Genomic DNA, 12,100 nt, shown 5'->3' with positions numbered 1-12,100 from the left:
TGGAGATTTTTTATTTTGTTTTGTTTTTTGTAACAGGGTTTGTAAAGACATTGTCAGTTTTGGTTATCTTTTTTTTCATGGTATTTATCCATTTCATTTAAGTTCATTGAGTTTTCAAATTTACTGGTTGTTCATAATATTCTCTCATCCCCTTTTTAATGTTTGCAGCACATTTTCTTATCTTGGCCACAAAGACTTCTTCAGACAAGACAGGTTTCAAGGTACATCATTTACATGATAGTTCAAATTCATAACTGTGATAATACCTCTTCCAGGATGTATTTTCACCTCAAAGGTGATTTTAAAGTTTATTTATGATATTGGAATAAAAGCAGAAATTATTTATCAGGTGTTTTTCAATTTAAGGGCAGGTTTTCCTTAACTTCATTTGCTTCTTTTTGAGAGAGAATAGTTATATTCAAAAGGACCACCATAATTAATTAATTATCATTAATTCATCTGTGTGGAAATCAAAGTAAAATTCTGTTCTCAAATTAAAGATTATCTAACAGACTTGGATCTTGTTACGGATAAAGCAACAGAATCCATCCAACATCCACTGTGAGAGACACATTGGTCTGTTCTAGCTTGTAGCACAGAGATAAAAGCAACAGCTGAATAATCTTAATAGAACTAGGATGTTCTTATGGTGTGCTTGTTGGCACATTTTACTCAAAAAATTACACATGCTGAATTTTATTGTTTTGCTCACTAAACCCTATCAATCTTCATGAGCTTATAATTAAGACAATATTATACTTGGAGGGACTCCCTGCTATTATCAAATAACTTTGAAAAGAAGTGGAAAAGTACAAGTTGTGTAACTGCTGTTACAAATTCCAGCTATTTGAAACGTTCATGGAAGACCACAAGGGATATTCAAGGTTTTTATGTGCATTTTAAAGGGTCGGTCCACAAAATTGCCTTCAAGCAATTTTATAACAACAAATGATAAGCAACAGAGAATATTTTATTTTATTTTTATTCCTTTTATTCAAAGGTTTGCCTTAACCAAACCTGAGAAGCAGAAAACCTAATAAAAAGCAATAGGTAGTTAAGTCCTATCTCTCCATCTGGCAGCAGGTGGCAGTATTGATGCATGAAAAACTATGCAGGTTACTTTTGCAATTACCTGTTAGGTTTTCCTTCTGTTTCAACTCTAGGTATCTGAGCTGAATCAGAATTCCTAGCAAGAGCTCTTCTTCCCCAGTTTTCAGTTCTCTCCCTTTTAACTTAAGAAGGTTTTTTTGGTTTCATATATATTTTTTAGAGTAGTTATAAGTTCACAGAAAAATGAAGTGGAAGGTACAGAGATTTCCCATCTCTCCCCAACCTCCATTCATGAGCAGCCTCCCCATTATCAACATCCCCTACCAGACTGATACATTTGTTAAAACTGATGAACCTACATGGATTCATCATAGTCACCGGAAGTTCACAGTTTACTTTATGGTTCACTCTTGATGTTGTACCTTCTATGGGTTTGGATGGTGTATTCAAATACATTGTATAATGTGTAATGACAGGTATCCATCATTATGGTATCATGCAGAGTAGTATCTTCCCTGCCCTAAAAATCCTCTGTGCTATGCCTATTCATCCCTCCCCCCACTACCCCTGGCAACCACTGATCATTCTTCTGTCTCCATTGTTTTATCTTTTCCAGGATAGCATATAGTTGGAATCTTATAATAGGTAGCCTTCTCAGATTGGCTTCTTTCACTTGGTAATATGCATTTAAGTTTCCTCTCTATTTTTTCATGGCTTGATAGCTCATTTCTTTTTAGTGTTGAATATTATTCCTTTGAGTGGACAACTCTTTTTATAAAGAGATATCGTTTCCATTTGCAGCTCTCTTTAGACCTCGACAAAATGGTGATGTTGCAACTTTTTTTTTTCCACCCAGACTCCTATTTGGCACTCGGCTGTATTACTCAAGGATACACTCAGCAAACGTTCTGGGGAAAGAGGCTCGCAAACCTCCTAGACCACGGGTGTCTGGGATACTCTCCTTACTGTGTCTTCCAATTACTCCTCCAAAGTGGAACTTTCCTAAATCAGATAACAATAAAGGGTATCCGCTCCTTTCAGATTCCTGGAACATCATCTGTAGTTCAGAGAAAATGGAAGGCCCTGCAGCCTCTTTCACAGCCTCGGGGGCCAGGACAGCAGACCAAATCCAGGATTAGCGCTGTGGCCGCTGAAATAAAGCAGATCCGAGCCAGACGGAAAACAGCCCGGATGCTGATGGTTGTGCTTTTGGTGTTTGCAATTTGCTATCTACCAATTAGCATCCTCAATGTGCTAAAGAGGTAAAGTTCACTTATTATTTGAAAATGAGGAGATCTGCCATTTTTCTTGTTTCTTAATTAAGGACTTTTTTTAAGCCAGAGAAAAGTGGAAACTGTCTGCCTAGATAGCTTGTCAGGCCAGATAACTCAATGTGTTGTTGTTACCAGCAGGTAGGGAGCACAGTTTTTTAGAGCGCTGGGATTTTAAATGCTCTTATCCATGCAAATTCTCTATTGAATGGCAGACATAAAACAGATGTTCCCCTGACCTCTTCAAGCTAATTGCTAAGCCTTAGATGCAGAAGAATTTCTAATGCAAAAAACTCATTTACAGCTCGGAGCTCTTTTTTGATCAGAACAAATGGGTTTTCCAAACTTTGTTCTCAAAGACATAGGAAACGGTGACAGAACTTTATCTAAAGGATAAAAAGAGATAAGAATTTTCTTAGCATTCTAATTATACTTAAAAAGTGCATTTGTGAGCACACACACAAACAAATGGAATCACAGCACATACTGTGTTTTGAATGTTTAAACAGAAAGAAAGAAAATTCATTTCCTGACATCATTGAATCAAGTTTAGCGTGAATATTAATAAAAATCAGTACAAAAGTTTTCAGTGAGAGAAGGTATGTTATTTGTAATGCTGCAGAGACACTATTAAAACAACCAACATGATCAACCAATGCAGGGGCAGTGGTACCCAGGAACCTTCTGGCCAACCATCATTATCGGGAATTATCGTAATAGTTGCACAGAGACTGGTCCCAAGGTAATACTAATTCTGTTTATCAGAGACTTTGAACTAAAACTAAGATTGCTTCTCTCATTTTTCCTGGATCCAGAGTCAATATCCCATTCCTAACGGCTGGGGACTCTGAAGAGAGGCAGCTTTGGCTGGAATCACACAGTCTAAAGGTGGTATAACCAGCTGCAAAAATTTGTCATTCTCTTTTGGGCCTTGTTTTTGATTGTTTAATGACTTTTTCTTTCTTTTTTTTTTTTTTTTGTACTTTTTAAAATAAATTTTTCTTGAAGTAATGTTGATTTACAATGTTGGGTTCATTTCTGCTGTATAACAAAGTGATTCAGTTATACATATATCTATTCTTAATGACTTTTTCAATGGAAAAGAAAGAGAAAATGAACTTCTGTTCAGCAATGTTGTTTAGTATAGACACAGCCTTAAAGGTATAAGACTTGTGGCAGCTTGGGTCCTTCAGATGTATACTGGCTCACAGGAAAATGAAAGCAACTTTGCCCTCCGTATTTTTTCATAATTCCCTTCTTATTTTTCTTGCCCACAGAAATCCCATACAAATGTATTTGTATTCTAGTCTGATGCTAGATGATGATTTTTGCTCTTAAGAACCTTGTAAACATGCCAGGATACTGGATAGGTTCTCTCCTTTTTTTTTTTTTTTTTTTTTTGTACTTTTATTTTAGTCAATCTAAACTCAATGAAAATTGGATTTACTGCTCTCTGGATGACTCATTTGGATTTCCTGCATCTCAGCACTTGTACCTTCCCTTTAGCTGGTTCCAAATACCTACTTCTCCATAATATTTCTCTATTCTTCTGACTTAACAGACCTCCCTTTCCAAGGAAAATAAATGGCTTTCTAAGGAGAAAGTCCATGTTAAATTTAAAATAGTTTCCATTTTTTGAGATTTCTGCTCTTTGTCACAAAATAAAAATTTCAAAATAACCTTGAAAATTGTTTTTCTCTTTATCACACATATTTTCTTCAAATACTTATCGCTGTTTGCCCTTGCATTTTATGCTCGTGTTTTCTTTCTCTTACAAATAAAGTCCTAAATTATTTTCTTTGAAACTTAGTGTTTTGCCTGACTAGTCAAAACCAACTTCTTTAAAGCAGGTCTGGTTTGTCTAGGATTTCAAAGATACATTGTGGTAGAGGATCATAACATATTAATTTATTTATCCATGTTGTCTTACTATATATTATATTTTTGTAAAACTGTAGTACTCCATAGAACACCACTTTATTCTGGCAACGTATTTCTATCACGGGCACAAATTCCACAATCAGTGATGGACCCTCTGGAAGGAAATGCATTATAATCTTCAGCCTATACAGGTATTGGGTAGTTGCAAGTTGCCTCCTGTTGTCTAGTGAATAGAATTTGATAAATGAGTATTTTGAAGTACAGAACAAATCTTAAAAATGACCTTTAAGGAGATAATAATAACATATTTTTCAGAGTTTAAAATAATAAAAAAAAATTAAAACTCATGAACTTTAAGAAATTACCAGAATTTTGCCTATTGAAAACTAGTTCTTCTCTGCGTATAAAGAAATCCCAGAAGCCAAATTTCAGCAAGGCTGGAAGCTTGGAGTTGAAGAAATGTAACATTGATCAATGCACAAATGAAAGTAGGAAGTAGTGCTTACAGACTGCAATTTAGGAGTGCTTTTGTACACACTGCTATGCTTAAAGTAGATAAGCAACAAGGGCCTACTGTATAGCACAGGGAACTCTGCTCAATATTCTGTAATAACCTAAATGGGAAAAGAACTTGAAAAAACATTGTATTCAGTACATGTATAACTGAATTACTTTGTTGTACACCTGAAACTAACACAATATTGTTAATCAACTATACTCCAGTGTTAAATAAATAAATAAATAAAATGCACGCAAAATGAAATAGTAACAAAAGCTGCTCCATTGTGTTTAGAAACAAAATGAAAGAAGGGAGATAGATATATATTCAACCTTTGTATTCTTATTGTTGTTGTTTACAGGAGAGAAAGCCCCTTCTTCTCTGACTTGATTTGGCTTTTGATTTACTAATTGTGCCTTGGAGGTGCCCTTCAGGTACTGAAGTTATTCTAGCCCCACTGTGTGCCCTAAACCTGCAAGTGGCCTGTCCTGCAGGGCAGCACTGGAGTCAGGGAACTGCCACCAAGGGCTGTGTTCACCCTTGAATTTAATTATTTAAAAGGTACTTTCCAGAGTCGCACTACATTTCATGTTACTGTTTCTTTTCCTACAGAGTATTTGGGATGTTTACCCACACGGAAGACAGAGAGACTGTATATGCCTGGTTTACATTTTCACACTGGCTTGTATATGCCAATAGTGCTGCGAACCCAATTATTTATAATTTTCTCAGTGGTGAGTTTTCAACTGTTTCTTCTGTACAAACCACAGCCCAGGGTGAAGGATCGATGACCAGAAGGTCTGAACACTCTTGAACAATATGAAGATATTAGTTGTGATACAATGAGAATATTTTTCCCTGATCTGACTGGTCTTGAGTTTTTTTCCCTTATGAGAGGGAACATGTGTTACCTAACGCATCAGAAAAAATTATCTAAGTAATTTTTTCCATAAAATTTAGGAGAAAATTTGAAATAGGACGAAGGTGAGAACTGTGAGAACTGAATAAGAGAATCTTGCTTGTCATACATTAAACTTACGATTTATAAAGATGTAAAATCATTTTATCTGAAAATAAAACAGCCTTGCTTGTATCATTTCCTTTGCCAACATTTGTAGCCTAATTGAAATGGAATTGGAACCTTTCCACTTTTAGGTATTTCTATGTATTTACAATTCTCTTGTGGGTGACATCTCTTGGGTTCATCTCAAGATTTCTCATGACCATAAAAAAAATTATATTCCTCCTAAATAACACATAAGCTAAACGAACCACACATACACACCTCTGCAATTGATTTCACCCATCTGTTTATGAATCAATATAATTATAAAAATCATTTAACTAAATATTGTTTTATCTACCAACATTTTGCCTAATTAAGTTTTAGAATTGTGTTTTAATTAGCTATATCTTTACATTGTCTTCTTTCCAACCGGTTGGCTATTTCTTTTTTTTTTTAAATTAATTTATTATTTATTTTTGGCTGTGTTGGGTCTTCGTTGCTACGTGCGCGCTTTCTTTTTAGTTGAGGCGAGCGGGGGCTACTCTTCGTTGTGGTTCGCAGGCTTCTCATTAAGGTGGCTTCTCTTGTGGAGCACGGGCTCTAGGTGTGCGGGCTTCAGTAGTTGTGGCACGCGGGCTCTAGAGCACAGGCTCAGTTGTTGTGGCGCATGGGCTTAGTTGCTCCGCGGCATGTGTGATCTTCCCAGACCAGGGCTCGAACCCATGTCCCCTGCATTGGCAGGCGGATTCTTAACCACTATGCCACCAGGGAAGCCCGACTATTTCTTTTTTATTTCCATCTCCAAATATATGATGATTTTATATGAAAGAATAAACAATTCATTTTATTGCATGCTGAATAAAGTGTGTGCATTTTCTAACTTCATCTTTGGTCTTCCAGGTTATATAGGTTATTAAAAAAGACAACCAGTCAATTAGGCTCTTTTTTTTAAATAACTTTTTTTTTTCAGTCATGGCATGTACCCTCTATATACCTGCTTTGTTTCACCTTTTGGTGAATCAGGTGATGTATATGTGAGAGGTGGTTTGTATTCAGTTGCCCCTTTTCATGACTTCCCCTGACAAATTCAACCCCAGTCTCCAAAATAAAGACTACATTCAGACTGGGATAAGCAGATACCACCGTCCCAGTGCTGTTTGAAGGGAGAAGGGCATGAGGAACTGTGGCTTAAAAAGCAGTGGGGAGACACTTGCCCTGGGCTTAGGGATGACTAAGGCCCTGAGCTTGCACTAAACAGGGAAAATCTATTAGAGGGTCGTAGGGAGAATTATCTGAAGTAGAAGCCACAGAACCAAGTCAAAGTGTCATGATGGGGGTTAAGATGAGGCAAGAAGGCAGCTGATAATCAGTGGGCACCAATTTTAATCACTCAACAACCCAGGTAGGTAATCAAAGCTCAGAGAAAAGAACTGGTGATTTCCAACACTGCCATTTACCCTTAGAGGCTTAAAAGGTCAGTGTTTAATCCTTATCCTTCTCCAACGTCATATCAATAATTTAAAGATAAGGAAAAACTTCTAAAGTTGTTTATATTTCTTTCAGTTTGTTCTGCCTTATGCAGATTATGAAACGTTAGAAAATTTCTAGATATTTTGTTGAACTGATTGTGTCAATAGAACAGTTTCTTCAGAGTACAATGCAGGGATAATTTCTGTGTACTTTTGGCCATGTATAACTTAGGTTTCATCATTTTTTAAATCGTTAAATATCTCTGGGTACCTTTCTGCTGATACTCAGCTTTACTATAGTTATCTAGTTAAAAATAACCCACATTCACAAGTATAGGAGGTTTGCTTCTAAAGGCATGAAACAAACTCCAAACATTGGGCATGAAAAGCAGCCTCACTATTTTATGGAAATGTGTCAGTGTTTCAAGAGTGTACCAAGCATTATTTCATTCTTTTTTATGGCTGAGTAATATTCCATTGTATATATTTGCAGCAAGATGGATGGACCTAAAGATTATCATACTAAGTAAAGTGAGTCAGACAAAGAAAGACAAATATCATATGATATCACTTATATGTGGAATCTAAAAAAAGTGATACAAATGAGCCTATTTACAAAACAGAAAGAGACCCACAGACGTAGAAAACAAACTTATCGTTACCAATGGGGAAAGGGGCGGAGGGAAGATAAATTAGGAGTTTGGGATTAACCTATACACTACTGCTACTATATATAAGATAAATAAAGAACAAAGTCCTACTGCATATCACAGGGGACTATACTCAGTATTTTGTAATAACCTATAAGGGAAAAGAATATAAAAAAGAATATACATAAACGTATGCATGCATATATGTATATATATATGTGTGAGTGTATATATATATAGCATTCACTGTGCTGTACACCTGAAACTAACATGATATTGTAAATCAACTATACTTCAGTTAAATAATTAACTATTAAAAAACGGTGTACCAAGCTTCCAATAACCAATTTCCTTTTCCAAAATAGGAGCCAGTCAGTTGTATTTTATTCATGATTGGTTAAAACATATTGAATTCTTTTTCCTTTCATTCTCGCTGGTTTGCCAGGAAAATTTCGAGAGGAATTTAAAGCTGCATTTTCTTGCTGTTGCCTTGGAGTTCATCACCGCCAGGAGGATCCGCTGGCCCGGGGACGGACAAGCACTGAGAGCCGAAAGTCCCTGACCACCCAGATCAGCAACATTGACAACATATCAAAACTGTCCGAGCAGGTCGTGCTCACGAGCATTAGCACACTCCCAGCAGCGGCCAACGGTGCGGGGACCCTCCAAAACTGGTAGAAGATTGATGCCTAGGACAGGGATGCCTGAGTACCACTCTTCTTTTTTTAAATCTCTGTACACAGAAATTTTATTACTTTGTGGACCCATTTTTTTTAAAAAAGAAAATGATCTCTTGCTCTTTGGAAATAAAGTCAGTTTAAAATCATTTCTCAACTTTTGATTGAGATATGTTAGAAGTTGAAACTTCCACTGAACTTATTTTCAGGCTGTTTCACTTTTAGCTTCATGTATTAGGATTTGTGTCAAGTAAATGTATGAGCATTTCCAATTCTAATTGTTATTTTAATCTTACCTTCAAATTGGTGGCTAAAAGTTACCCAAACTTATCCTTTGGTTTTCTTTTGGCTACTAAAAGAAGTAGCAATTACTAACTCTGGATTAACAAGAGATATGTTAGCTGACTTTATAGTTTTAAAAAAATCACTAAAGAGTGTCATTATGGTGTGACATTTGAGAGTATATTTATATACAAAATAACATATTATATTAGATAACTCAAAAGCTATCTTTCAGAACTATATAAACATGTATACTATTCAACTTTATTTTCCATTAATTTTATAACTCATTTACACAGTTTTCTTAGGTTTGTAACCTTACCATTGCTAGCATTTATCATTTCAACATATGACCAATAAGACTGTATTCATGTAAAAACTGTGGAGTAACTATAAACACACAATTTCCATCTCTAAGGAAAGATTTCAACATTTAAGACTAAGATATCCCATTATTGTATTCTTCTAACCAATAAAAATGAGGTAACTGGCCTTGGTAGATGAAATTAAGAATTCAATTTACAAAGAAAAAGGGTAGTAGAATATCAAATCACATCTGGGTCCCATATTGGACAGGGTAATGCCATGGAGATTTGATGGTAAATATTTGCATTTATTTACGTTTTGTAAACATCTATCAAACACCTCCCAGAAAGCACCCACCGTGCTAGGTGCTAGGGTGTGAATGTGCCTTCAAGAGAGCTCCAGTTCACAGAGGGGGACCTGTTGGTAGAGGCTGCAGAGCAGCAAAGCATTCTGGGAGATGATTCAGACTCAGAGCAGGAAGCAACCAATGATGGTGGTCCTCACCATGACACGGACAGGAAGGTTGCACTTTTTTGTTTCTATTTAATTACAGTGACTCTATTGATGTTAGTGAATTCTACCTGGGCCTGTGGCTGAGAGCTAGGTGACTAGGAGAATGGAGGGGTTTGCTCTTACTCACCCACAAATGAACAGGAGTGCAGTACGTTTCATACAAATGGAAGATCTGGGGTTCAAAGCACCGAATATTTTCAATTTGCTTCTCTGCAAAATTATTCTGATTCAAATAGTCACTTTAAAAGTAAAAGAGATGTTCATGGAACGTTGCTCTTCTTCTTATAGTATAGTAGCAGGCATTCTTATTTTATTGAAATAAAAGATATGGAGAATATTTAAGAAAGGTTTTCATAGAACATAAAAATTATCTTGCTCTTTTCTTACCTTTTTTTTTTCCAACTCATCACTTTCAGAAAGAATATAACCAAATTATCCACAAATGATTTTTGTGTCTTCGAACTGGGGATTACTTTGTGCTTTTTACTACTCAAAGCAAAAACTACCCTCAAATATGAGGTTTATTGAAATTATATTGTTAATTATCAGAACAATACCAATGAAAGCAAAGTATTGTAACTCTCTGCTTTCTCCCCTTTGTACATCTGAGAGCTTTTTTTCTTATTTACGCTGCATGAAAGAAGAGTTGTGATTTTCACATTGCTATGGACGTTAGCACTTTTGTTGGGAGGATAATGTCAAATAATATTGATCATATGCCTTAATAGCTAAGTAGATTTGCCGAATCAGAAATTCTGAGATCAGAGTAAGAGCTAAATGTTTTAGATCCTAATATATCTAGTTATTTGTCATTTAAGAAGAGAGATTGAGAGAGAGAGAGCAAGAAAGTGAGAGCCAGAGCTGGAGAGACAGAGGGAGAGGCTCAGAGAGGCAGTAGTTGTGTGATTTTGTGAAGAACAGACTCAGAAGTCAGAATTCCTTTGCTCTAAATCAATGATTTTCAAAGTGTGATTCCTGAATCATCAGCTTCAGCATCACCTGAGAACTTATTAGACAGGTAGATCTTCACCCTATCCCAGATTTGCCAAATCAGAAACTTTGGGGGTGGTACCCAGGAATCTGTATGTTCACAAGCCCTACAGGTGATTCTGAAGGGCCTTAAAATTTGAGAAACACTGCTCCAGAGACTACCACCTGGCACTGGCATACTAGCCCAGGTGAAATAAAGTATTTTACTGCCCAGGTATCTACAACAGGGACCACCGTCATCACTACTGTCAACCTGATTGGAGGTCAGAAAGAAGAGGCTGAAAGTCACTCAGCATTATCTCACTCAAAGAGGTAATGCCTTATGAAATAGTGCCCCTGTGTTACAAGTGCAGTTTGGAAGAAGACAGGTTTTAAAGCCCTGGTGTGCTTTATGGCTACTTGGATGATTTGAGTTTCTTTCTTTTTTTTTTTTTTTTAAGATTTTTTTTTTGATGTGGACCATTTTTTTAAAGTCTTTATTGAGTTTATTACAATATTGCTTCCGTTTTATGTTTTGGTTTTTTGACCCCGAGGCATGTGGGATCTTAGCTCCCCAACCTGGGGTCGAACCCGCACCCCCTGCATTGGAAGGCGATGTCTTAACCACTGGACCACCAGGGAAGTCCCTGAGTTTCTAACTAAAATCTTCAAATCTCCAGTTTTATTTACCCTTACAAAAGCCTAAGTTTGTAGAAGCAGACAGTTGCCAAGAATGAGCATTGCTCGGAAGGAAAAAGCAAACACACACCAGTCCTTACAAGAAACTGTGGGAATGGAATAGCAGCCCAGGCACACTGCTGTCAACTTGTGGATACAGGAATCCTCCTAAGAGGTCTGGATTTAGTACTGACCATCATAGGGCAAATGGGAAAGAAACAGGTGTTCCCAAAACCTGCCAGTCTTATGGAACAAAGGGTCAACTATGTACCTCCTTACGTGCTAATAACACAAATTAGAAGACTTATGAAAGCAGTGTGTTGTGACTGTTTGATGCTACACACAGAATACGGATCTCTCTTGTTTTGCTACATTTCACAGATTGAATGTAAAACGACATTAATTTTACTGAAATTTTGTTATCAGTAAGAATGTGATAATAATTTTACCTAATATAGAAGCCATTTGAACTTCATTATTTTTGAATTTCTACAAACCTATGATAATGTTGATATTCGAATTCATTCATTCTTGGCAAAAAGGTGATTCTCAGTTTCTGAGGAAAATGGCTTCTAAATTCTCCAAGGCTTGGAACATTTCTTAGGTATTAAATAACTGTTATAAATCATTGATAAGTTAATTGCAAAAGTGTCAGGTACAATGATATTGAGCTTCACTCCCAGTGTACATTGTTTTAATGAAGATAAAGGAAAATATGCTTATAAAATGTAATCTGAATATACATAAACCTGAATGACAATATCAGAATGACAAATCTCATAGATACTTTTGGACACAAATTGTGAAGAGGGCTATTACTATTTTAATGCTAATTAATAATAGATGTTT

General features: G+C 36.2%; 1 protein-coding gene across 1 annotated transcript in view; it reads left to right on the top strand.

Annotated features, from left to right (window-relative positions):
• The window catches only part of HCRTR2 (hypocretin receptor 2), a 113,115-nt gene extending 102,264 nt beyond the window's left edge, over positions 1–10,851 (top strand). Inside the window, exons 5-8 of the mRNA XM_068558219.1 lie at positions 2,092–2,312; positions 5,314–5,435; positions 8,272–8,500; positions 10,809–10,851. Coding sequence (XP_068414320.1) covers positions 2,092–2,312; positions 5,314–5,435; positions 8,272–8,500; positions 10,809–10,851 — 615 coding nt within the window. The remainder of the gene's footprint in view (positions 1–2,091; positions 2,313–5,313; positions 5,436–8,271; positions 8,501–10,808) is intronic.
• Positions 10,852–12,100: the final 1,249 nt, after the last annotated feature.

This window comes from Eschrichtius robustus, chromosome 12 (genome assembly GCF_028021215.1).
Source record: "Eschrichtius robustus isolate mEscRob2 chromosome 12, mEscRob2.pri, whole genome shotgun sequence".
NCBI classification, from domain to species: Eukaryota; Metazoa; Chordata; class Mammalia; order Artiodactyla; family Eschrichtiidae; genus Eschrichtius; species Eschrichtius robustus.
This window is presented reverse-complemented; position numbering and strand designations above follow the sequence as displayed.